This window comes from Gobius niger (genome assembly GCF_951799975.1).
Source record: "Gobius niger genome assembly, chromosome: 23".
Classification (NCBI taxonomy): domain Eukaryota; kingdom Metazoa; phylum Chordata; class Actinopteri; order Gobiiformes; family Gobiidae; genus Gobius; species Gobius niger.
Window position 1 is genome coordinate 1,163,346 of NC_136874.1, and position 26,178 is coordinate 1,189,523.

Below are 26,178 nucleotides of genomic sequence, written 5' to 3' on the forward strand. Positions count from 1 at the left end.
CACGGACAGCGCTCCCTGTTTAAACACATTTAACATGTATGTGACGTATCGAGTCCTTCTCCGTGGTTTTTCCAGACTCTGTAAACCTTGGCGTGACCTTCTCTTTCCTCCTGTGACGAGTCTAAAGTCGGGCTCCGTTAAAAGAATTCCCACAGTTTGAATATTAATGTCTCAGCGTGAGACTGTCAGCTCAGACGGATAAAGGTGAGACGGATCTTACCTCAGTGACGTCTGTCCGTTTGGGGGAAGCACAAAGAGGAAGAAAAGCCTTTACATTCACTTAATCACCAACAAATAACTTTACACTTCTGTCTGGGCTCGAGGCGAGACTCTGCAGGTGAGACGTGGAGCTCAATAAATCAGTGTTAATTTTGACATATTTTAATTTAGTCTTAGTCTTTTGACGAAAATGTAATTCGATTTTAGTCTAGTTTTAGTCGACTGAAATTGCAAGTAAATGTAGTGGACTTTGCATTGATAATATTCATTATAATAATATTTAATGTTGTTCCTCTGCTTCATGGAGCTGCTCCACATGAACAAAGCTCAGAGCTGATCCTTTGGCAGAGAATTTACATATGAGGCTCTTTCAGATGCTCAGTAGAAGTTTGGATGATTTTAGTCTCTCCCTTTCATTTTTATTTAGTCTTATTTTAGTCGACTACAGGGCTGAAACGACTAATCAATTAATTGACGACTAATCGATTATTGAAATAGTATTTTAGTAATCGATTAATCGTTTTCTGGTTCACACAGACTAAAAAATGACATAAAAAATGTAGTATTTTTGATGAAAACCTACTTTGATTTTATATTTAGGGTCTGTAGTGTTTTGTACATTGTAAATTTCATTAATAGAGCCTTCAAAAAACATTTCCCTTTTGTTTACTCCATCAACACATCCTCAAGCAGCGCCACTTAAGCTATAATGTGATAAAAAAAATGGAAAAAATACAATTTTCCTACACCATTCACAGCCAAGCGATTAATCGATTAACCGTAAAAATAATTGATAGATTAATCGTTTAAAAAATAACTGTTAGTTGCAGCCCTAGTCGACTAAAATATCTGGACATTTTAGTCACAGTTTTAGTCTCATGAAAAAGGTTTAATTTAGTTTTAGTCCAATTTTAGTCGTCAAAAATATCACTTTGACTAAAATTAAGACTAAATATTTTAGTCGACGAAATTAAAACTGCAATAAATCAGACAAACTCCAAAATCGAGCACATTTTCTCTAGTTTGGCTTTACCCAAATCTAAAAGCAAAAGAGCGACAAAAATACACGACTAAAGAGAGACGATAAAAGACCACAACAGAAACACAATTCCACAATGTGACAAAAACATGACTAAAGATGGACAAACAAGAAATGCAGTTTAGTAGGTCTTAGCTTTCAAATGTTGCGCTCTAGTCCAGAAGCTTTTAGATTTGGCTAAAGTTGAACCTGGTAAAGAGAGTCCTTCAGCGTCTCTCTCTCTCTGACTTGGTGACTCACCGCAGACTCCTCCGTCTTCACGCGGCGCTCCCTGCAGTACCGCTCGTGTCCTCTGTGCGGCGCCGTGCTGTGCGGGGTCTGTCGCCGGGTCACGTGTGCGTCCGGTCCGTGCACCGTCTTCACGTGTTTCCGCAGAGAGCTGGGGTCGGTGTAACGCTTCGTACAACCGGCCAGTTTACACACGTACGGCTTCTGTCGCACACAGGACACGTTCAAATAAGTACTTTTACTTCAGGTACTTCCTACTGCAAATACTTCAGTCATGAGCTGGAGTAATAACGGAACAGCATCTGTACTTTTAGTCCCGTACTGAAACCAACACCGGCGCTTAGGGACCGTCAACAAGTTCTCAAGCCCAAAGTTTGAAAACAGAAATGTGAGGGGAAAATGTAACAAATGGGGAGGAAATTTGGAGAAATAGAAATAGTCAGGGACCCAAAGTCTCAAAAGCTCTTTACATTGGGCTGAGCCTGACATGGTCTGCTATACTTTTTGTTTGTGTTTTTTCTTTTAACTTTGACCCTAAGGACCAATAATTGGAGGGTCTGCTCTGATGGAAACATCGCGCAAAAATATTGTGGCCATTTTAGTGCATGCACCCTGTATATTTATCAGAAAAATCTGAAAAAATATTTTTTTCCCTCAAATCCTCAGTGGGTTGGGTAGACTGTCAGTAAATGCATTCCAGATACACAGAACACATGTGCTGAGAACATCCACTGAAAAAAACGCTCTTAAAAAACATTTCTACACATTTCCTACACAATTTAATGCAAAACAATTAGGCGTTTTCTCACTTTTTTCCAATATTTTTATTTTTTCTTCATTGGCAATCATCTATTCCACCCAGTTGTGGCATCAGTCAATATGCCATTATTTTCAACAGACTGTAGACACATTCCACAGAAAAAATGATCAATATTCGACCAAAATCATTGGATCTGTGATGATTTAAAGACCAATCAGCGATCAACAGACTCTACACTGGTCTATATTTTGGCTGAGGCCATTCCAGCCCATGAGATAATGATTTACACCATTGCATTTGGTATCATTTTAAAGAAGACATTGTCATGTATCATTTGAGCTGAATTACTGTGGTAACCAAAGCTCCTCAGACTCAAATGTGAGAACATTTTTTCACAATTTTCACAAAAAAATGTTTTACTACGTTTAACGCTGTTTCTTCCAGGAACATCACAGACACAAATCTCTGATACTGGGCAACTCTCTAGACTCTGAGGGTTCAGGAAATGTATAACATGTCAGAACTTTCTCAGCTTAAGGCCTCACTGTGAGCCATGAAGTAAAAGAATGTCCACCTCATATGAGGTTGGAACAGCTGGTGGGGCTTTCTGTTCAGGACAGGCCCAACGTAGCTTGAAATTACATTTTATTTTTATTTATTTATTTATGGAGAAGAACAGTTCTGTATTTTGACATAAAGTTTTTCATCTATTTTTTTAGATTATGTAACTCATTATCTATCTTTTACTCTGCCATGCACACAATGTAAGTCTGTTGATTTCACTCCAATATACATCCCTTTAAATCTGTAAAAATAAATCCTCAATAATCCAAGATAACACACAGTTTGGCTTTGTAGACACCACATGGTTATGCCTAAAATAGTACACATTTGTTGTACATTAGATAGTAACGTGGTTGGTAATGTATTTGCTGAGGAATTTGCTGTGCTCTGAAGCTGGATTTTAAACCACATGTTTACAATGAACAAAACCCTTTTTACTGTTTAGTAAATTAATCAAGTCAATCATTTGATATAGTCCTTTCACTAAAGTGATTTATTACATTGCTAATACACGAAGAGTCACCACAAAACTAAAGCTCAGGGCTCGTCCAGGACTAAATCACAGTGGCAGTCGTCGAGCAAAACAATCCAGATTTTTACTGGATTAAACCATTTCTCTTGGCTTTTCTGAAGTTGTTTTAAGTTCTTTGTGGAACTGTGGTCTTTGTTAAAATTGTCACACTGGATTTTTTTTTACTTTAATAGCGCTAGATAGCGATAGCGTTCGATAGCGATAGATAGTGATAGATAGAGATAGCGATAGCGTTAGATAGTGATAGCGATAGATAGTGATTACCTCGCTGGAGTGCGTGCGGTTCTGGTGCTTGGCGCGGTCCGAGGCGTTGGAAAAGGCTTTGGGACAGTCCTGATGTTCGCATAGATACGGCTTCTCCCCGGTGTGGGACCTCAGGTGGGTCTTCAGGTTCTCCAGGCGAGAGTAGGCCTTCGAGCAGCCCTCAAACTGATGCAGAGACGAGAGGAGCCTTTATATATCGAGGATATACTGCCCAGTTCTACCTCCTCATGTGAACTACCAGCATGTACTGTAGTAGTATTATAGTAGTACTGTAGTATTTACCGTACATTTGTGTGGTTTCTCCCCCGTGTGCCTCCTCATGTGAACTACCAGCATGTACTGTAGTAGTATTATAGTAGTACTGTAGTATTTACCGTACATTTGTACGGTTTCTTCCCCGTGTGCCTCCTCATGTGAACTACCAGCATGTACTGTAGTAGTATTATAGTAGTACTGTAGTATTTACCGTACATTTGTGCGGTTTCTCCCCCGTGTGCCTCCTCATGTGAACCACCAGCATGTACTGTAGTAGTATTATAGTAGTACTGCAGTATTTACCGTACATTTGTGTGGTTTCTCCCCCGTGTGCCTCCTCATGTGAACTACCAGCATGTACTGTAGTAGTATTATAGTAGTACTGTAGTATTTACCGTACATTTGTACGGTTTCTCCCCCGTGTGCCTCCTCATGTGAACCACCAGCATGTACTGTAGTAGTATTATAGTAGTACTGCAGTATTTACCGTACATTTGTGTGGTTTCTCCCCCGTGTGCCTCCTCATGTGAACTACCAGCATGTACTGTAGTAGTATTATAGTAGTACTGTAGTATTTACCGTACATTTGTGCGGTTTCTCCCCCGTGTGCCTCCTCATGTGGACTACCAGCATGTACTGTAGTAGTATTATAGTAGTACTGTAGTATTTACCGTACATTTGTGTGGTTTCTCCCCCGTGTGCCTCCTCATGTGAACTACCAGCATGTACTGTAGTAGTATTATAGTAGTACTGTAGTATTTACCGTACATTTGTGTGGTTTCTCCCCCGTGTGCCTCCTCATGTGAACTACCAGCATGTACTGTAGTAGTATTATAGCAGTACTGTAGTATTTACCGTACATTTGTGTGGTTTCTCCCCCGTGTGCCTCCTCATGTGAACTACCAGCATGTACTGTAGTAGTATTATAGCAGTACTGTAGTATTTACCGTACATTTGTGCGGTTTCTCCCCCGTGTGCCTCCTCATGTGAACTACCAGCATGTACTGTAGTAGTATTATAGCAGTACTGTAGTATTTACCGTACATTTGTGCGGTTTCTCCCCCGTGTGCCTCCTCATGTGAACTACCAGCATGTACTGTAGTAGTATTATAGCAGTACTGTAGTATTTACCGTACATTTGTGCGGTTTCTCCCCCGTGTGCCTCCTCATGTGAACTACCAGCATGTACTGTAGTAGTATTATAGCAGTACTGTAGTATTTACCGTACATTTGTGCGGTTTCTCCCCCGTGTGCCTCCTCATGTGAACTACCAGCATGTACTGTAGTAGTATTATAGCAGTACTGTAGTATTTACCGTACATTTGTGCGGTTTCTCCCCCGTGTGCCTCCTCATGTGAACTACCAGCATGTACTGTAGTAGTATTATAGCAGTACTGTAGTATTTACCGTACATTTGTGCGGTTTCTCCCCCGTGTGCCTCCTCATGTGAACTACCAGCATGTACTGGGCCTTGAACGGCTTCTGCTCGCGCTGACACTGGTCCCAGCGACAGACGAACTCCTTCTTGTCTCCGTGGATGTGCGCCGTGTTCAGGTGCTGCACAGACGTGGAGGAGGAGGAGGGACAAAAGGAGGAGGGACAAAAGGAGGAGGAGGAGGGACAAAAGGAGGAGGAGGAGGGACAAAAGGAGGAGGGACAAAAGGAGGAGGAGCTACAGCAGAAGTTTCACACTGATATCTTTACTTTTAAAGGTTTTTCTTCTTCACCTGCACCAGCTGGTCCTGGCAGTCGAACTCGCGGCCGCAGTCGTCCCACAGACAGTTGGTCTCGTAAACCGCCTCAGATCCTGGTCTGGACTGGTCCTGGTCCTGGTCCTGGTCCTGTTCCTGGTCTGCGCTGCTCACTGTGACCTGAGGGGGCGCCACCACACATTACTGCCTTACACCCTGGTGTAGCTATGAAGTACTCTCACTACTGTGTCCCTGTAGTAGAAGTACTCTCACTACTGTGTCCCTGTAGTAGAAGTACTCTCACTACTGTGTCCCTGTAGTAGAAGTACTCTCACTACTGTGTCCCTGTAGTAGAAGTACTCTCACTACTGTGTCCCTGTAGTAGAAGTACTCTCACTACTGTGTCCCTGTAGTAGAAGTACTCTCACTACTGTGTCCCTGTAGTAGAAGTACTCTCACTATGTGTGTCCCTGTAGTAGAAGTACTTTTGCTGCTGTGTCCCTGTAGTAGAAGTACTCTCACTACTGTGTCCCTGTAGTAGAAGTACTCTCACTACTGTGTCCCTGTAGAAGAAGTACTCTCACTACTGTGTCCCTGTAGTAGAAGTACTCTCACTACTGTGTCCCTGTAGTAGAAGTACTCTCACTACTGTGTCCCTGTAGTAGAAGTACTCTCACTACTGTGTCCCTGTAGTAGAAGTACTCTCACTATGTGTGTCCCTGTAGTAGAAGTACTTTTGCTGCTGTGTCCCTGTAGTAGAAGTACTCTCACTACTGTGTCCCTGTAGGAGAAGTACTCTCACTACTGTGTCCCTGTAGTAGAAGTACTCTCACTACTGTGTCCCTGTAGTAGAAGTACTCTCACTACTGTGTCCCTGTAGTAGAAGTACTCTCACTACTGTGTCCCTGTAGGAAAAGTACTCTCACTACTGTGTCCCTGTAGTAGAAGTACTCTCACTACTGTGTCCCTGTAGTAGAAGTACTCTCACTATGTGTGTCCCTGTAGTAGAAGTACTTTTGCTGCTGTGTCCCTGTAGTAGAAGTACTCTCACTACTGTGTCCCTGTAGTAGAAGTACTCTCACTACTGTGTCCCTGTAGTAGAAGTACTCTCACTACTGTGTCCCTGTAGTAGAAGTACTCTCACTACTGTGTCCCTGTAGTAGAAGTACTCTCACTATGTGTGTCCCTGTAGTAGAAGTACTTTTGCTGCTGTGTCCCTGTAGTAGAAGTACTCTCACTACTGTGTCCCTGTAGTAGAAGTACTTTTGCTGCTGTGTCCCTGTAGTAGAAGTACTCTCACTACTGTGTCCCTGTAGTAGAAGTACTCTCACTACTGTGTCCCTGTAGTAGAAGTACTCTCACTACTGTGTCCCTGTAGTAGAAGTACTCTCACTATGTGTGTCCCTGTAGTAGAAGTATTCTCACTACTGTGTCCCTGTAGTAGAAGTACTTTTACTGCTGTGTCCCTGTAGCAGAAGTACTCTCACTACTGTGTCCCTGTAGTAGAAGTACTATTACTGCTGTGTCCCTGTAGCAGAAGTACTCTCACTACTGTGTCCCTGTAGCAGAAGTACTTTTACTGCTGTGTCCCTGTAGTAAAAGTACTTTTGATGCTGCGTCCCTGTAGTAGAAGTACTTTTGCTGCTGTGTCCCTGTAGTAGAAGTACTTTTACTGCTGCGTCCCTGTAGTAGAAGTACTTTTGCTGCTGTGTCCCTGTAGTAGAAGTACTCTCACTACTGTGTCCCTGTAGCAGAAGTACTTTTACTGCTGTGTCCCTGTAGTAAAACTACTTTTGATGCTGCGTCCCTGTAGTAGAAGTACTTTTGCTGCTGCGTCCCTGTAGTAGAAGTACTTTTACTGCTGTGTCCCTGTAGTAGAAGTACTTGTGATGCTGCGTCCCTGTAGTAGAAGTACTTTTACTGCGTCCCCTGTGAAGTATTAGGCCCTGGTTTGTGTTAAACTGAAGGGCCCCGGTTTCAGGCTGAAGCCTCATCCATCCAGGGGCCCGGACCCACCAGGGGCCCCTCCTCATGCATCACCCCCAGAGCGGAGCACCGAGAGCGGGCAGATTACTCACCGACGCCCCCTGGGGCTGGAGCTCACGACAGCGGCATTTATCAGAGAAATAAATACGAGAGAGAGGGAGGAGGAAGAGAGAAGAGGAGGAGAGGGAGGAGGAAGAGAGAAGAGGAGGAGAGGGAGGAGGGAGAGAGAGGGAGGAGAGAGAGAGAGAGAACAGTGGAGGGAGGAGGGAGAAAGAGAGAGGAGGAAGAGAGAGGGATGAGGGAGAGAGAGAAGAATGGAGGGAGGAGGAGAGGGAGGAGTGGAGAGAGGAGGAGAGGGAGGGGAGGAGGAGGGAGAGAGAGAAGAGTGGAGGGAGGAGGAGAGGGAGGGGAGGAGGAGAGAAGAGTGGAGAGAGGAGGAGAGGAAGGGGAGGAGGAGGGAGGAGAGAAAAGAGGGGAGGTGAGGGAGGGGAGGAGAGAGAAGAGGAGGAGGGAGGAGAGAGAAGAGAGAAGAGGAGAGAAAGGGGAGGAGAGAAAGAGTAGGAGGCAGAAGGAGGAGTGTTTTACCGGGGAGGAGCAGGAGGAGGGGCGGGGTCTGTGGACTTCACCTTTCACCTTCGACCTCTTAGGGGTTACTGGGTCGACGGAGCTGCTGACGGACGGGTCACTGCCGGGAGTCTGTCGCCAAGACAACCATAAACAACAAAACAATGCATCAGTATTTTTCTTTACAGCAACATTCCACAGATTACTACAGTTACTTTGGCCTCATCAAAACGATCGATTCCTCAAAACCAAAGTTGTTTAAAGCTCGATACTCGATGTATTCAATGAAAAAACAAATATATCTGTGGATCTAAGTGTGGTCCAGGATTAAAGGCTGGATCTCTGTTTGCATTTCGAATGACATCACTCACCCGCAGCGTCTCCCGGTTGCCCGCGGTGACCAGGTGTGATTGGCGTGCGGGGAAAGGGGGCGGGCTGTGCAGCAGCTGCGGCCCTCTCTGATTGGTCAGGAGGTGGAGGGGCGGGGCGGGAGCTAAACCGAAGCCTCTGTGATTGGTCAGCAACTGCAGCGGGGGGGCGGGGCCCAGGCTGAAGCCTCTGTGATTGGTCAGCAGCGGGTGGTAGGTCACGTGACCCAGGTGTGGGGCAAACGACGGGCTGGAGAGAGAGAGAGAGAGAGAGGCGGTCATTTACAGGTTCACCAAGCCCCGCCCCTCACCTCCAGGGGGCTTTACCTGACTTATTTTCCAGATTTTCTTTCAATTTTTTCTTTCATTTTTTTTTTTTTTTTTTTTTTCCCCGTATTTTTTCCTACTTTATCTTCCAACTGTTTAAATTTTTGTTTATTTTTCCTAATTTTTGTCTCCATATTTCTTTCATTTCCCCTATTTTCCCCCAATTTTTCACATGATTTCCTTTTTTTTTTTTCATTGGCCTCCAGGGGGCGTTACCTGACCAGGTGAGAGTACTGCGCTGCGATTGGCCGGTTGAGGACGGTCACCAGGCCGTGGCTCGTGGTGCGGACGGCGCCGAAGTCCAGACCGTGGTCCAACAGCGGAGACAACAGCGCCCTCTTCCTGCCGAGTCTGGAGGCGACGCGAGGAGGACGCGGAGCTGAGGAGACGGAGAGTCAGGTGCCCTTCCACCACAACACACTCAACAGGAAGTAAACAACGCGACAGGAAGTAACCAGCACCACACTCAAACACAACAGGAAGTAAACAACACAACAGGAAGTAACCAGCACCACACTCAGACACAACAGGAAGTAACCAGCACCACACTCAGACACAACAGGAAGTAACCAACACAACAGGAAGTAACCAGCACCACTCTCAAACACAACAGGAAGTAACAAACACCACACTCAGACACAACAGGAAGTAACAACACCACACTCAAACACAACAGGAAGTAACAAACACCACACTCAGACACAACAGGAAGTAACCAGCACCACACTCAGACACAACAGGAAGTAAACAACACAACAGGAAGTAACAAACACCACACTCAGACACAACAGGAAGTAACAAACACCACACTCAGACACAACAGGAAGTAACAAACACCACACTCAGACACAATAGGAAGTAACAACACCACACTCAAACACAACAGGAAGTAACAAACACCACACTCAAACACAAAAGGAAGTAACCAACACCACACTCAAACACAACAGGAAGTAACAAACACCACACTCAGGCACAACAGGAAGTTAACAACACGACAGGAAGTAACAAACACCACACTCAGGCACAACAGGAAGTTAACAACACAACAGGAAGTAACAAACACCACACTCAGACACAACAGGAAGTAACAAACACCACACTCAGACACAACAGGAAGTAACAAACACCACACTCAGACACAATAGGAAGTAACAACACCACACTCAAACACAAAAGGAAGTAACCAACACCACACTCAAACACAACAGGAAGTAACAAACACCACACTCAGACACAACAGGAAGTAACAAACACCACACTCAGACACAACAGGAAGTAACAAACACCACACTCAGACACAATAGGAAGTAACAACACCACACTCAAACACAACAGGAAGTAACAAACACCACACTCAAACACAAAAGGAAGTAACCAACACCACACTCAAACACAACAGGAAGTAACAAACACCACACTCAGGCACAACAGGAAGTTAACAACACGACAGGAAGTACATTTCTGCTTTTGAACTGAAACCCGTGACTGACCGTCGATGTGCTGAACGTACTCCGGGTGCAGCAGGTCGGTGTAGTGCCCCCTGGTGGACACGAGGCTGTAGTACTCCGGCGCCTGAGACACTGAGAGAGAAACAAAACAAGTTTAGCTCCATTATTAGATGATTTAAAAGCTCAGGACGGATCTTTGTGTACAGTGTACGGGAGGTTTGTCTCTATGATGCTCCAGGAACCAGTATTTTTAGGTTTCCTGGAGAGAACGTATATGCGTAACCATGGAGACGACCACACTGAAATGAGTACATTTGTCCTTGTTTTGAGAGTTTTGTGTTCATGGAGTGAGATATTTACACTTAATTAAGATCAAACAAGCACAGCAGTTTTATTTCAAGTCAATTAAGACGATTGTTATTATTAGTGATTTCTGGAGCGTCCTGTACAAAGAGGCCATGATGGAAAGTAAAGGCCGCCGGGTCACCAAAAGGTCAAGTCCACAAAAAGCAACTTTTTTTCTTCCCACTAGAAAGTTCCATAATGCACCTTTAAATGAAGAAAAAACTTCTTATTTCATGAAAAGCGAGATTGATGATGTCATTCGAAGTGCAATGAGAAGTTGTATCTGAATCTAAATGTGAAAATACTTCATAAGTTAAAGAAGCCGAGCCGTGACGAGTGAGAGTCGCCTCGTGTCACTGTTCTGTCCCGTGCTCCTCAGATTTGAACCTCTCGTGTGGTTTTAAAGGTGACCCGCTCGCCGCGGCGCCTCATCCGTCCTGCTTTGGCGCTGACGCCGTTATTATCGCCGCACATTACAGCTGCCACGGAGACAAAGTGGATTTATGCGCCTTTACAGCAGACTTTAAGCTCCTTACGCTCGGCGGCGGCGGCGAGGTGGACGGGGCCGTGCACGTGAGGGCCGTGCAAGTACGGGTGGGCGTGGCCGAAGTCGCCCGTCGCCATGGAGACCGGGGAGAGGCGGAGCAGCGGGATCTCGGCAAGGGCGGGGCCGGGAAGAGCCGCCGTACTGCAGGAAGAGAGAGAGAGACACTTTAGAATACTTTAAAGTACTTTTACTATAGTACTGCAGGAAGAGAGAGAGTTACTTTAGAATACTTTAAAGTACTTTTACTATAGTACTGCAGGAAGAGAGAGAGTCACTTTAGAATACTTTAAAGTACTTTTACTATAGTACTGCAGGAAGAGAGAGAGTTACTTTAGAATACTTTAAAGTACTTTTACTATAGTACTGCAGGAAGAGAGAGAGTCACTTTAGAATACTTTAAAGTACTTTTACTATAGTACTGCAGGAAGAGAGAGAGAGACACTTTAGAATACTTTAAAGTACTTTTACTATAGTACTGCAGGAAGAGAGAGAGTTACTTTAGAATACTTTAAAGTACTTTTACTATAGTACTGCAGGAAGAGAGAGAGTCACTTTAGAATACTTTAAAGTACTTTTACTATAGTACTGCAGGAAGAGAGAGAGAGACACTTTAGAATACTTTAAAGTACTTTTACTATAGTACTGCAGGAAGAGAGAGAGTCACTTTAGAATACTTTAAAGTACTTTTACTATAGTACTGCAGGAAGAGAGAGAGTCACTTTAGAATACTTTAAAGTACTTTTACTATAGTACTGCAGGAAGAGAGAGACAGCCTCCTCTCTCCCTCCACAGCGCCCCCTCCCTCTCCTCTCTGCTCCACAGCGCCCCCTGCCTGTCGCCTCCCTCTCCTCCCTCCTCCCGGTGTTTCCTCCCTCTCCTCTCTCCTCCACAGCGCCCCCTGCCTCTCATCCTCCCTCTCCTCTCTCCTCCACAGCGCCGCCTCCCTCTCCTCTCTCCTCCACAGCGCCCCCTGTCTGTCGCCTCCCTCTCCTCTCTCCTCCCGGTGTTTCCTCCCTCTCCTCTCTCCTCCACAGCGCCCCCTCCCTCTCCTCTCTCCTCCACAGCGCCGCCTCCCTCTCCTCTCTCCTCCACAGCGCCCCCTGTCTGTCGCCTCCCTCTCCTCCCTCCTCCCGGTGTTTCCTCCCTCTCCTCTCTCCTCCACAGCGCCCCCTGCCTGTCGCCTCCCTCTCCTCCCTCCTCCCGGTGTTTCCTCCCTCTCCTCTCTCCTCCACAGCGCCCCCTGCCTCTCATCCTCCCTCTCCTCTCTCCTCCACAGCGCCGCCTCCCTCTCCTCTCTCCTCCACAGCGCCCCCTGTCTGTCGCCTCCCTCTCCTCCCTCCTCCCGGTGTTTCCTCCCTCTCCTCTCTCCTCCACAGCGCCCCCTGCCTCTCATCCTCCCTCTCCTCTCTCCTCCACAGCGCCCCCTCCCTCTCCTCTCTCCTCCACAGCGCCCCCTGTCTGCCCCCTCCCTCTCCTCTCTCCTCCACAGCGCCCCCTGTCTGCCCCCTCCCTCTCCTCTCTCCTCCACAGCGCCCCCTGTCTGCCCCCTCCCTCTCCTCTCTCCTCCACAGCGCCCCCTCCCTCTCCTCTCTCCTCCACAGCGCCCCCTCCCTCTCCTCCCTCCTCCACAGCGCCCCCTGCCTGTCGCCTCCCTCTCCTCTCTCCTCCACAGCGCCCCCTGCCTGTCGCCTCCCTCTCCTCTCTCCTCCACAGCGCCCCCTGCCTGTCGCCTCCCTCTCCTCTCTTCTCCACAGCGCCCCCTCCCTCTCCTCTCTCCTCCACAGCGCCCCCTGCCTGTCGCCTCCCTCTCCTCTCTTCTCCACAGCGCCCCCTCCCTCTCCTCTCTCCTCCACAGCGCCCCCTGCCTGTCGCCTCCCTCTCCTCTCTCCTCCACAGTGCCCCCTGCCTCTCCTCTCTCCTCCACAGCGCCCCCTGCCTGTCGCCTCCCTCTCCTCTCTCCTCCACAGCGCCCCCTGCCTGTCGCCTCCCTCTCCTCTCTCCTCCACAGCGCCCCCTGCCTGTCGCCTCCCTCTCCTCTCTTCTCCACAGCGCCCCCTCCCTCTCCTCTCTCCTCCACAGCGCCCCCTGCCTGTCGCCTCCCTCTCCTCTCTTCTCCACAGCGCCCCCTCCCTCTCCTCTCTCCTCCACAGCGCCCCCTGCCTGTCGCCTCCCTCTCCTCCCTCCTCCACAGCGCCCCCTGCCTGTCGCCTCCCTCTCCTCTCTCCTCCACAGCGCCCCCTGCCTGTCGCCTCCCTCTCCTCTCTCCTCCACAGCGCCCCCTGCCTGTCGCCTCCCTCTCCTCTCTTCTCCACAGCGCCCCCTCCCTCTCCTCTCTCCTCCACAGCGCCCCCTGCCTGTCGCCTCCCTCTCCTCCCTCCTCCACAGCGCCCCCTGCCTGTCGCCTCCCTCTCCTCTCTCCTCCACAGCGCCCCCCTCCCTCTCCTCCCTCCTCCACAGCGCCCCCTGCCTGTCGCCTCCCTCTCCTCTCTCCTCCACAGCGCCCCCTGCCTGTCGCCTCCCTCTCCTCTCTCCTCCACAGCGCCCCCTCCCTCTCCTCCCTCCTCCACAGCGCCCCCTGCCTGTCGCCTCCCTCTCCTCTCTCCTCCACAGCGCCCCCTCCCTCTCCTCTCTCCTCCACAGCGCCCCCTGCCTGTCTCCTCCCTCTCCTCTCTCCTCCACAGCGCCCCCTGCCTGTCGCCTCCCTCTCCTCTCTCCCTCCACAGCGCCCCCTCCCTCTCCTCTCTCCTCCACAGCGCCCCCTCCCTCTCCTCTCTCCTCCACAGCGCCCCCTGCCTGTCTCCTCCCTCTCCTCTCTCCTCCACAGCGCCCCCTGCCTGTCTCCTCCCTCTCCTCTCCCTCCACAGCGCCCCCTCCCTCTCCTCTCTCCCTCCACAGCGCCCCCTCCCTCTCCTCTCCCTCCACAGCGCCCCCTCCCTCTCCTCTCTCCTCCACAGCGCCCCCTGTCTGTCGCCTCCCTCTCCTCTCTCCTCCACAGCGCCCCCTGCCTGTCGCCTCCCTCTCCTCTCTCCTCCCGGTGTTTCCTTGCGCTCCGCCGTGGCCCCTCCCCTCCGCTCGGTGATGGATGGCGTCCTCGCCGTCAAACCCACACTCACATAAATCACCGGGGCCGTGCGGCTCGCCGGCGCAGGCTCCGCCCCCCTGCGCGGCGTGTTTATGGCTTCATACGGCGTGACAGAGATGGAGCGTCCGGGGAAAGTGTGTCACCGAGCGAAAGAATCCAAAAATACACACTTTGTTTTACATAAAGACCTTTGGCTCCGATTAGAATAAAATCATCATTACATCGAGTCAGCCGTTCAGACCTTTGTTCAGGACCACGCCCACTGGAGACTCAGCACCAATCAGATTCAAGCACCAATCAGATTAAAGTAAAGTCAAGTCAAATCAGATTCAAGTCAAGTCAAATCAGATTCAAGTAAAGTAAAGTATTAGACTGAGGTGAGACGAGAAGTAAAAGAAGAGAATAAAAAGCTGAAAATGCATCAACAATGTGGCTCTGATGATCTGAGGCTCCTTCAAACTCTCAGTCATAGCTTTAGTCGCCAAAAACAATCACTGTGACTAAAATAATCTAAATTAAATAATAATATTACTAAAATAACCCAGTGCTTTGGGGTCAGTGGGTCAGATGTACTTGAGTTGTTCATTTGCTGACGGTCTCTAACGGAGCAGGAAGTGCCGTGTGTTTTCTGACTTAACACCAGCTTTAGGTTCTCCCGTGGCTGCGTAGGTTTCCTCCGGGTACTCCGGTTTCCCCTAACACTAAAAACATGTACAATAGGGGAATCCTCCAGCCAGGTGGAGATGGGCCCCCGGGCCGTCACCCCCTGCTCCTGACGGGTCGCCCTTGCAGCATCGGGGGACGGGTTAAATGCAGAGACACATTTCCCTACGGGGACAATAAAGTAAACAACAAACTAAACAAAAATATTTTTAAAAATGGGAAAAATCTGAGAACAAACAGGGACATTTTGGAGCAAAATAAAAAATAAAAAAAATGGGGGAAAAATTTACAATTTGGGAAAATTTAGGAAAAAATGTGTAGAAAAATTGGGAAAAAATTAGGAAATTTTAAAAAAAGCATGGAAAAAAAAAAGTTAAAATAGAGAAAACAAATGATACAAATATAAAATAAAAAAAAATGGAAGGAAAAGGAATAAATGAACATTATTATTCATCTGTTTTCTGGTTGTGTGAAGTGAAAACATTTTTACAATGTCCTCGCCCGATATTTGTTCACAGGTTCGTGTTTGACAAACTCAATTACCTTTACCAGAGCACAGGAACAAGGCAGGACTCAGGTTCAGTCCTCGGTCAGAGTCCTGGTTCAGTCCTGGTTCAGTCCTCGGTCTGAGTCCTGGTTCAGTCCTGGTTCAGTCCTGGTTCAGTCCTCGGTCTGAGTCCTGGTTCAGTCCTGGTTCAGTCCTCGGTCTGAGTCCTGGTTCAGTCCTGGTTCAGTCCTCGGCTTCAGTCCTGGTTCAGTCCTCGGTCTGAGTCCTGGTTTAGTTCTGGTTCAGTCCTGTTTCAGTCCCGCTCTTATTCCTATTAACTGCAGTAAATCCATCATGTCCGTCATGATTCCGTGTTTCCGCCTCGGGCCAAAGGTAATTAAAGTCCGGCTCCTCAGAGACCGTCCGCTCGCTCCGAAACACAACTTTATTTAAACATGTTGTTCTTCTCTTCTTTAGGCTGTTTTAGTCCCTTATTCATGTGCGATTATTCATAAATAACGAGGACGATCTGATGATGCAACCGTCGGCTTTTGTTGGAAAACTGGCTCCGCGGTTCAGGCCCGAGGAAACGAGGAAACGCTTCTATAATTCAACATTTAAACTGAGAGAGAAGCAGATCTGAGTGAGGACGGTTTGGACCAGAGCAGGTTCATGAAGGAGAGTTTCCAAACAAATGAGGACAAAGAATCAAAACTGAGGAACAAAGAGAAGAAAGAAGATAATGGGAAATAACGGAGGAAAATTGTCAATGTGAACTGTATTTCTACTGCACATTTACAAAGAGCTCAAAGTGCTTTAGAAAACACATGAGCACAAATACTACACACATACTTATAGTAACAATATTTAGATGTTAAAACAACAGGGAGAAGAGGTGCGTCTGAAGGAGAGGTTTAAACAGAGTCTGTGGCGCCTCTGCTCCTTGTATGGACCTGTGAGAGGACGACCTGGTGGTTCTTACATAGTCCAGTAATAAAGATGAACCGGCCCATGAAGACTTTTGAAACCATAAGCCGTGTTTCAGGATTGGAGGCCGGTGCGCTGATGCCTGGACAGGAGGTACAGTATGAAGTTACAGTATGAACTCCCTGGTCTGTTGTAATGGCAGAGATCGGCTTCTGAGGCACCAACAAGATGGGACTAGTTTAACACGGTTAAGTGACACATTATGGTGCCGTTAGATTAACTAAGCATGTGCAGGGTCACCAGCCCGTAGGAGATACAGTTAGAGTCCTCTGTCCCTCCAAACTGAGCTCTGTCCCTCGCCTGCCTCGCCTGCCGGGAAACGACCGTATTTCACCCGTCGTGGAGCTTCGGGCTGGTGGGACGGCTCACGATGGACAATGTCCCGTATTTTTTAAACCAAAACTTGATCCTATTATATCATGTCCCCAACGACATAAAAAATGATATTGCGATAATGATCTGACCCAGGCCTGTCCCTCTAAAACTGCAGCCTCTGTTCTGTCCTAGTAACATTAGACATCAGCCTCTGTCTCACGTCTTTAAAGAGGAGGTGTTCTGCTTTTTTCAATCACATAGCACCAGTCTACATCACACTACAATGACAGAAACCTTCTGTTGGTCTGTAAATGCAGTAAATTAGAATAACTGCCTTGTATAAAATGTCTCTCTCAAAATGGCTGTAGTGAATGTCTTGAAATAGGCCTCTGTCTCTTTAAGAACCTCTGAGCCTTTAGACACGCCCCCTCCACACGCTGTCTGTGGCATCAGTGGGGAGGGGGTTCTGCTGAGGAGCAGTGGTTGGTTACTCGGCTCGGAGGCGTCTCCAGGAGGTGGGGGCGTTCCTAGGAGGACTCAGGCAAACCTATCCCTAAAATGGCCGCCATCAGAGTTTTTACAGATGACTCAGAAATACGTGAATGTGCCAAGGCAACACTTCAGCCATGTTTTTAATGAGGGAGTGACAGAATAACATGATGTAGAGCTTGAAAAAGTCCATTTTGCAGAATACCCCCCCTTCAAGACAGTTCAGCCGAGGTTCTGAGGATCTGGAGACACACTTTTATTAGTGTTGGGAATGACATTACATCATCACTCTGTTTGTAAAAGTGTTGTTCACTGTGGTTCAAGAGCGGCAGTAAAAAGGTTTATTAACAAAGTGACATGACCCAGAAGGCGTGTGTTTACCTGTGCACCTGCGGGGGGCAGTATCTCCCGTCCAGGGGGATGGGAGCGTGGAACGACGGCAGCGCTGCAGAAGAAAACACACAGTTCAAACTCTGATCAGACTCAGGACTAAAGCGGCTCTAAAAGGCTCTCGTCAACTCTTGTAAAGCGTCATGGCGTCGCCGCGGTAACGCTCGTCAGCGCGGTGAATAATTAGGTAAAACGTTAGGATCGCTGTAACGCCGTGTCGGAGTTTCCCCAAAGGCTCCGGAGTCGTTAAGGAGAGCGATGTTTCCACGGGAACCACCTGCTCCGCTATTCATAGCTTTCAAAACCTGTTCATCCTTTTCCCAGATCCAGAGCCTGAAAACATTACAGATCATTACAGGAACACGTTCATCCAAATACTAGAAGCATGGTTTAAAACCCTCTTTTTCCTCAAAAGGTTCATTTCTGTTCACATTTAAAGTGTGACCTCTGCCTCTGTGACCTCTGCCTCCGTGACCTCTGCCTCTGCCTCCGTGACCTCTGCCTCTGTGACCTCTGCCTCTGTGACCTCTGCCTCTGTGACCTCTGCCTCTGTGACCTCTGCCTCCGTGACCTCTGCCTCTGCCTCCGTGACCTCTGCCTCCGTGACCTCTGCCTCTGCTCCGTGACCTCTGCCTCTGCTCCGTGACCTCTGCCTCTGCCTCCGTGACCTCTGCCTCCGTAACCTCTGCCTCCGTGACCTCTGCCTCCGTGACCTCTGCCTCCGTAACCTCTGCCTCCGTGACCTCTGCCTCCGTGACCTCTGCCTCCGTGACCTCTGCCTCCGTGACCTCTCCCTCCGTGACCTCTGCCTCTGTGACCTCTGCCTCTGTGACCTCTGCCTCTGCTCTGTGACCTCTGCCTCCGTGACCTCTGCCTCTGCTCCATGACCTCTGCCTCTGCTCTGTGACCTCTGCCTGCGCTTCATGCCTGTGTGCCTTTCACCTAAACCACACTGTTTCCTGGTTAGCGTGTGGTTAGCGTGTGGTTAGCTCTGCCGGATCCGCGTGTCTTAGCTCCGCTTCACTAACCACACGCTCCTCTGGCCCCGTCAGCGAGCCCCAGGACGAGCTCCGGGACGAGCTCCGGGACGAGCCGTGATGAACGAGCGCCAGTGCTTAATCGCGGAGCTTATGTTTCCTCTCGCCGTTAAATAATCACCGCCCGGTTTGATTTAAACGCGCTGTCGGTGATTACAATACAATGGGGAGTGTTCAGGGCGGGGCCAGGGCTAACGAGCAGATCCTTCATGAGCGGGAAACCAGGCTAAGAATAACATTAGCATTAGCATTAGCCGCTAATGAGATTCAGGAGAAAAGCCTCACTTTGGCTTTTAATTATAATAACCACCGACACATCAATCCAGACACGGGTTCCACTCCCGCGCCGTGGAGTCAGAGCTTTGTTTAAGCCCAGGAGAACAAAGGAAGCACTGGGATGTTCTTTCCAAACCACACAGACTCTGAGACTCTGAGACATGTGGAGGAACTACACTCATATATACAGTAAATACTTCATCCAGACGTGCACGGGTCACATGGGCGGCTGTGGGAACCAACGGGGAGGTTTTAGTTTCAACATTTTAACGATTTTCATGTGGAAACTTTACAATGTGGAGAAATCAGTGGAGCTTTACCTGATGTTGATCTGGTTATGGAATGAAAACATCCTTTAGTTTGTTCTAAACTCTCCATCTAATTATAATTCATGTGTTTCAGTTTCTTCATCTTGCAGGTTCGTTTCGTTGAGATTCAGATAAAGTTGTGTTTTTTGCTGTTTATCTCTGAAACCTTTTGATAAACTCCTGGACCAGAGAAAAGTAGATTTACACTGGTTTGAAAAGTAACGTCTTCATTTCTGCTTTTATTTATAGTGATTTTGAACCTGGAAGACGCCTGATCCTGATCACGTGACTGTTTCTAAACTGGTCTCTGTGAAACACGAGCGCTGTCCCTGGTTCTGAACACATTTTTATTCCTTTTCTCTCTGATGTTTTTTGTGCCGTTTTCTAAAACTCGGCCCGGTTTCAGACCCTCTTCCCTCCAGGCCGCGTTTCCGCTCAGACCTCACACCGCTCGCCGCTCAGCGCTCGCCTCTCGCCGCTCGCCGCGCTCCTCTGTCAAACACTGATACATTTAGATCGATATTTTTACTCTCGCAGAGCTCAGCAGAACCCGCTCCGCTCCGAGGACCACGCTGACCTTCAGATCCGACCCAGACCTTCAGACCAGACCCAGACCTTCAGACCTTCAGACCAGACCCAGACCTTCAGACCAGACCCAGACCTTCAGACCAGACCCAGACCCAGCGCTGCAGCCGCCAGGACCAGGCGACACCATCTGCAAACCCCAGAGTGAGCTTCTTTTCAGCTGCGCTTTGTCCCAGGAGGTTTTTTTCTGCTGTGGATTAACGACATAACTAAGAGGAAAATGTGCAGCAGGTTTTGTTTCCTGAAATGTTTTTACATCAAAAACAAGCGACAAAATCTAGATCATGGACCGAGCCAGGTTTAAATGTTTGATTTTGTGACAGAGTTGTTACAAAGATTTTCTATGAAAGATTTGGGATTTTATGTTCCTATTTTTTTAAATTTTATTTCAATGATATCCACTTCTTCTTCCTCTTTTTTTTGCATTTTCCCACAAAAATCATTCAGTCCATTTGTCTGCACATGTGTGTATTTCTCCCACAGAGGAAATGACCATATTTGGATGACAGCCTTTCCTGCTCCACGTGGACACCAAACCTGTTTTTAGGAAAGAGTCACTTCCTGGAGACTAAACTGGGTAAAGCCAGAGTTTGGTCTGTTTTCCTCTGACTCTGTGACTCTGTGACTCTGTGACTCTGACTCTGTGACTCTGTGACTCTGACTCTGTGACTCTGCCTCTGTGACTCTGTGACTCTGAGACTCTGTGCCTCTGAGCCTCTGTGCCTCTGACTCTGTGCCTCTGAGCCTCTGTGTGAAGTTAAAGCGCAGAATAGTGCATGAGTTTATTGAACCTCCTGACGGTAAAGCCGTGTCTCGGTGCCGTGTGAATAATCGGCGCCGCCGCGTCGTTTGTCTCGGAGCCGTGGCCCAGATTCAGGCCAACAATGGCCGACGCCAAATTATCATAAAAATGTGTGTTATTTCCAAACAGCAGCTTTATCTCCTCATTTATTTATTCAAATGAGCAGAAAAGGAAGAATTAGCTTTGAAATAAAGCCTCGAATATCATTAAGGAGGAAAAAGCTCCTGCTCAGGATCTGGGACAGAAACTTTACACTAAACCTTCGCCCCAACAGGCTTCATTCTTCTCTTTCACACATTCATCTCATTTCAGTCATTTTTCTTTTCTTTTCTCTTTCTCTTTAGTCTTTAGTCGCTCCTAAACGACAAACTGTTTTTCACTCATAACTAGTTTATTCAGAAACTAAACCAGATCTAAAGCAGGTTTTGAAAGAAGTCGATGGAACAAACTTAAGAAAACACTTCATATCTTTCTAGTTCCATAATACAGAGTTTAACAGTGTGGTTCCCAAAGTGAGGTCCGGGGCTCTGACGTAGTTCAAGTTCATTAAAAAAAAAGATAGATTTATTTGCAAATGTACGGCTTTAAAGCAGTTTTAAGTCGGTGCGAGATGTTTTTTTTTTCCATTTTAGCTGTAAAATAATAAGGACATAGTTTTAATGGAGTAAATAATGATTATTGGGGCGGCATACGGGCGCCGTGATGTCCCGGACTGTGGGAGGGGCTACAGCCTTAACTAAAGGGCCGTCCACCAATAACGGGTGGTCCACGCCCTGTGACTCAGCAGAACAAAGACCTGCTGAGTCGTGATGAAAGTGACGAGAAGCGAAACGTCCTCAACTTTACTAAAACCCCGTCCAGTCGAGGATTCAGCTTTACTACGATAGTTGTCACAGAGATGTCTGTAAGACGCCTCTGGAGGTGAGTCTCCACATGGTCACTGAGAGGTCACTGAGAGGTCACTGAGAGGTCACTGCGGTTTTGTCACGAACACTATTTGTCGTCCTCAACCTGTGAGACATTTCTGTGACATCCCTGCAGTGTCTCCAGGACCTGTGGAGCAGGCGTCTCCTGATGGAAAGGTTCTAGCTCCTGAAGATGCTGAAGATGCTCACTGTCGTTATGCCCTTGGGCAAGACACGTCGCCCCCCAGCGTCTGCGTGAGAGGAAGTGCTGTGTGAGCTGAGAGTCTGGAGTCTCTGAGATCTCCTTGTATTCGCTGAAGACCTCAGAGACTTTGCAGAGACTCCACTGAGACCTGGAGACTCTCCTGATCTCTGACCAGTGAAACTCGAGTGTCTGCCGAGTCTCTGCCGAGTCTCCCGGCCGGTGAGACGGGAGAAGTGACTCAGCGTCTCTAAATGTGATGGAAGCTCCGCCTCTTCCCTCTTAAACCCGTGTCTTTGTCGTCGCCGTTTTTCCTCATTTACATTTAAACACAAACGCTCGGCCGTAAACCAATCACAGGCCGGGCTGTCGGCGCCGCGCTGTGATTGGCCCGAGGCGTAAATAACGGCTCCGTCTGGTGATTTTACGGCGTTTCCCGAGTCGTTTATCAAAGCGTCTGAGACGAGAGCGGCACCGGGGGCTGTTGTACATGTTTTGGGCTCAGACAAAGAGAATAAATATGAATAAAGACAGATATATTTAACATGTGATCAGAATATTTAGAGAAACACAAAAACATGTTCATCGTGACTTCCTGTTTCGATCCAGCACCATCTTGTTTCTGCCTCGTGTGTGTATTTAATTATATTGTAATGTTGTACCTGCTGAACTACGAGCTGTGCTTTTATTTTGGCTGGATCGAAACAGGAAGTCACTTCTTGGGCGGTGCTGTTTTGATTTGAAGTCAATTAATGTCAGACAAGAGTTTGTAAATGTGATACAGCTCCCCCTGCAGGCAGCAGTTAGAATGGCCTCCACCACAGTTTGGACAGTGCCTGTTGTACATGTTTTGGTTGATGGGCGGAGTCTTCTTCTGACCAGACGCCTAAAGCAGTGAAGTATTAAAGTACCTGTGCTGTGGTGTTTCTTGTGCAGTTCGCTGAAGTCGTCCATTTTGATTAGGCCCCGCCCCTGAAACACAAGAACAGCCCGTCAGCCAATCAGAACCCGGCACAGGTGAGTCTCAGGAAGACAATGGTGAATCTCCAGTAAAAATATGAGGTTTACGTAAAGACACAGGAAATGAGTTTGTTTCTAAAAGACTTTAAAAAACAGGAAGGAACTCTTTAAGACAAATCACTCAAATAAAGCCAGTATTTTAAACTTGTGTAATTCCTCTAATGAGTGTTTTCTGTGTTTCAGGTTCCAGGTGCACGTGTCTAACCGCTGTGCCACCTGCTCCGCTCCGGACTGAAATATGGCCCCGGGCGTCGCCGTAAAGGTCAGACCGAGCCGTGAAAAATGCTGCCGTAAAAACAAAGCGCCGCCGCCGCCGCCGTTTCACATTTACATTTATTCAGCCGTCGCTGCTTTAAAGGAAAAACTAATAAAACCAGAAACAAGAAGAAACAGACGCTCCACAAACGCATCACTTTATTTAAATCAGAACTGAAGTGAAGGATTAAATCTAAAGCTTCGGTTCAGGCTTAGATCAAATCAAAACTATCCTTCAGTTTATTTTCTCGTTTTTCTGAAAGTAAAAGTGTGATTCTTTCTCTGATCAAACCAAAAACAACTTTCATTTATTTCTGTGATTCAACTTGTGAAACTGATCAACGAATATGATCCAGACTCAGGGCAGCGACTGCGTATTTACAAACTGAGCCATAATTATTAAATGATGTCCCGGTCAGGAGTCAGGAGTCAGGAGTCAGGAGTCGTTTTAGTTTTATAAGTTTAAGTTACAGAAATAAATGAACTTTTTAACCATGTTGTCATTTTCCCAGTTTCTCCTGTAAATGAAAACGTGAGAAAATCCTTTATTGATAAATTCACTCATGTCTGAGCAGGATTTTTAAATATTCAAATGAGCTGTTTTTATGGACAATGAGTAAAAGCAAAAATGTGAAATGACAGAAAACTGACGCCTGTAAAAGATGCTTTTTGTTGGTTTTAGATTTGGGTAAAGGCTCAGGTGGAGGTTCAGAAGTTTGTGATTCTGTGTTATTTATTGATTTTTTTATTGATTGATTTATTTGACAGGGACATTGCAAGTCAACATAGTACAAAACAAGCTTGTTACTGATGCGATGCAAAAAGTCCCGGGTTGGGCCTTTCTACACATTCTAACATTAACATTTTCAATTTCATCTTAAAAACTTACCTATATACACACTATATAAATCATTTACACAAACTCAGTGCTATTTACACATTTACAAATGGTACAATTCTGTTCCGATTTCAGCCGAGACTTAACTGGAGACATGAACATTTTAAACTCAGTCATGGTTTGAAGTTCAGCGTCATGAGTTCCATAACTTTGCACTTTTATATGTAAAGGCAGACGGACCAGGTGAGGAACTGTGCAGTTATTACTGATGTTATTACTGATGTTATTACTGATGTTATTACTGATGTTATTACTCATGTTATTACTGATGTTATTACTCATGTTATTACTCATGTTATTACTCATGTTATTACTATTTCTTGAGAATATTGCGGTGATGGAAGCGGATTGAGAGGTTTTTTCTGATCTGAACCTTTAGATTCATCCTTTAAGTCTTTTCTTTTCCGTGTCCAGTTTCTAAAAGACGTTTGTAAATTAAACATGAGGGAAAGTGTTTAAGCGGCTCGTGTTTTTAAATATTATTAATGTGCTTTAAATCAGCGTTTCCTTTGTGCCAAAATCAGAGCCTTAATTATCGTTAAAAACATTCAATTAAATCTAAACTGACTGTAAAATTGTGACTTTGCTCCACAGTTTTTCTGAATAAGTTGATGTAAAAAACAGAACGATCGATAAAAGAAGAAAAGACTTAAAGAGAATAAATCTAGACTTTGAGGTGGTTTTGTTTCTTGATTCACATGATTTTGTCTCAGTTCAAGTGAGAAGGTTTGAAACTGAGAGGTTTGTGTTTCAACATGAGCAGGTTTCTCTCCGTCAGTAAAGGTTTTGAATCGGCTGCTGCAGAATCTCCGTCTCTGATGCTCCGGTTTATCCTTCATATAAATGAGTTTGAGGTTTTACAGAAACTCGTCACATTTTTAAGACGATTTAAAGCCACAAACGCTGCACTTTGTTTTCATCAGAGGAACAAGAATCAGGCAGAAAAAGAGTCTGAGCCCAAACGGTTTAGTTTCTTTACATGAAGTTAAAGTAAAAACTGTTTCCTCAGGATCACAGGTTTTCGTGGAGACGTAAATATGAAACGTGGGCTTTTATTTTGTGACACTTTCAAAACTAAAAATCTAAATTAAAACTAAATCAAATCTGTTTCTTAACGACTACAAATGAACTGAAGGATCTTTTTTGTTGAATTTGAGTCGGTTTAGACAAATGTAAGAAAAGATAAAAACCTTCAGGACTTTTACTTTTACAAATGTTTGTTTTTGAAATGAGACAAAATCAAATTGGTGATAAAAGGTTTGATTTGATCTAAGACTGAACCAAACTCTAGATTTAATCCTTTTATTCAGGTTAATTTATGTCAGTTCTTCCTTTAGAGGATTCTTCTTTTTCTGCTGTAAATCAACCCCATGACAAAAACCTCCTTTTACTGAGAAACCTTTGAGCTTTTTTGGTTTTTTTTTAACCAAAGCCGACGGCCCCGCGCGCTGATCCTCATCACAAATGTGCTTCATATTGACTTTAAATCTTTCCCCAAAGTCAAACCACTGAGGACGTGGTTTTCTCTCGGATTATGATCCAAGGTCTGGGTTTTATTGCTTTACTGTTTACTGTAAATTAATCTAAACTCCTCCAAAAGTCAAAAAGCCTCAAATAAAACTCTGCGCGTAAAAGCGACAAAACGCGCGGAAGAAGTTTCTCTGCGCCGCGGAATTCTGGGAAATATTTCTGCTTTCACGGACTGTGTTTAAACACAAAGGTTATGAGTTTATGAGGCCACATTGTTGTTTTTTTAAATTATTATTTTTAAAGCTTTTAGAGAAGAATGAAGTCAGTGAGAAGAAGCGCAAAGTCACCGCGCCGCACTCACCTCAGTGCCCGCTCTGAGCGCCTCTGTCCCGGCCGCCTCCTGCCGCAGCCCCGCTCTCCTCCTGCTTCTCCTCCTGGTTCTCCTCCTGGTTGGACTTTCAGCTTCAGCTCCTCTTCACAAACTCACCAAACGAACTCCTAAATCTCCCCCAAATCTCGGAATAAAAAGGCGAGGGCAAACTTTTACGCGCGGACTTTTACGCACGGATCCTTCGCCCGGAGGAAACTTCTCCTCTGCTGATTTGTCTCCAGAGAAAAACACGATCTAAACTGGTCTGAGGCTTCCTCTGACTCGGTTTGTCGGGACTTTCGGAGTGATTTCTGGAGGGTTTGTGTCGGACACCGCGGCGGCGCCTGGAGGAGGAGTGCGCGTGTGGAGCGGGAGGCAGCGGACTCTGTAGCCGCTTCTCAGTGCGCTGCCTTCGGTGTGAGCGCCGCCCCGTGGCCGCTCCTGGGAGGTGCTGGAGGGGGGGGAAAACAAGAGGAACATCTACCGAGCCTCTTAAC

General features: G+C 46.8%; 1 protein-coding gene across 1 annotated transcript; it reads right to left on the reverse strand.

The window, feature by feature from the left end:
* Nucleotides 1-216: 216 nt before the first annotated feature.
* Nucleotides 217-25,915, reverse strand: LOC306981945 (zinc finger protein GLI2-like; the record flags this gene model as incomplete). The annotated part of the gene is made up of 13 exons (XM_079581685.1): nt 25,673-25,915; nt 22,580-22,640; nt 17,545-17,608; nt 11,130-11,281; nt 10,291-10,380; nt 9,014-9,176; nt 8,474-8,720; nt 8,124-8,234; nt 5,589-5,732; nt 5,269-5,418; nt 3,607-3,771; nt 1,499-1,690; nt 217-231 (listed from the first exon to the last, which is right to left on the reverse strand). The coding sequence occupies exons 2-13, from the start codon at nt 22,620-22,622 to the stop codon at nt 217-219; spliced, it is 1,536 nt and encodes a 511-aa protein (XP_079437811.1). The 5' UTR covers nt 22,623-22,640; nt 25,673-25,915.
* Nucleotides 25,916-26,178: the final 263 nt, after the last annotated feature.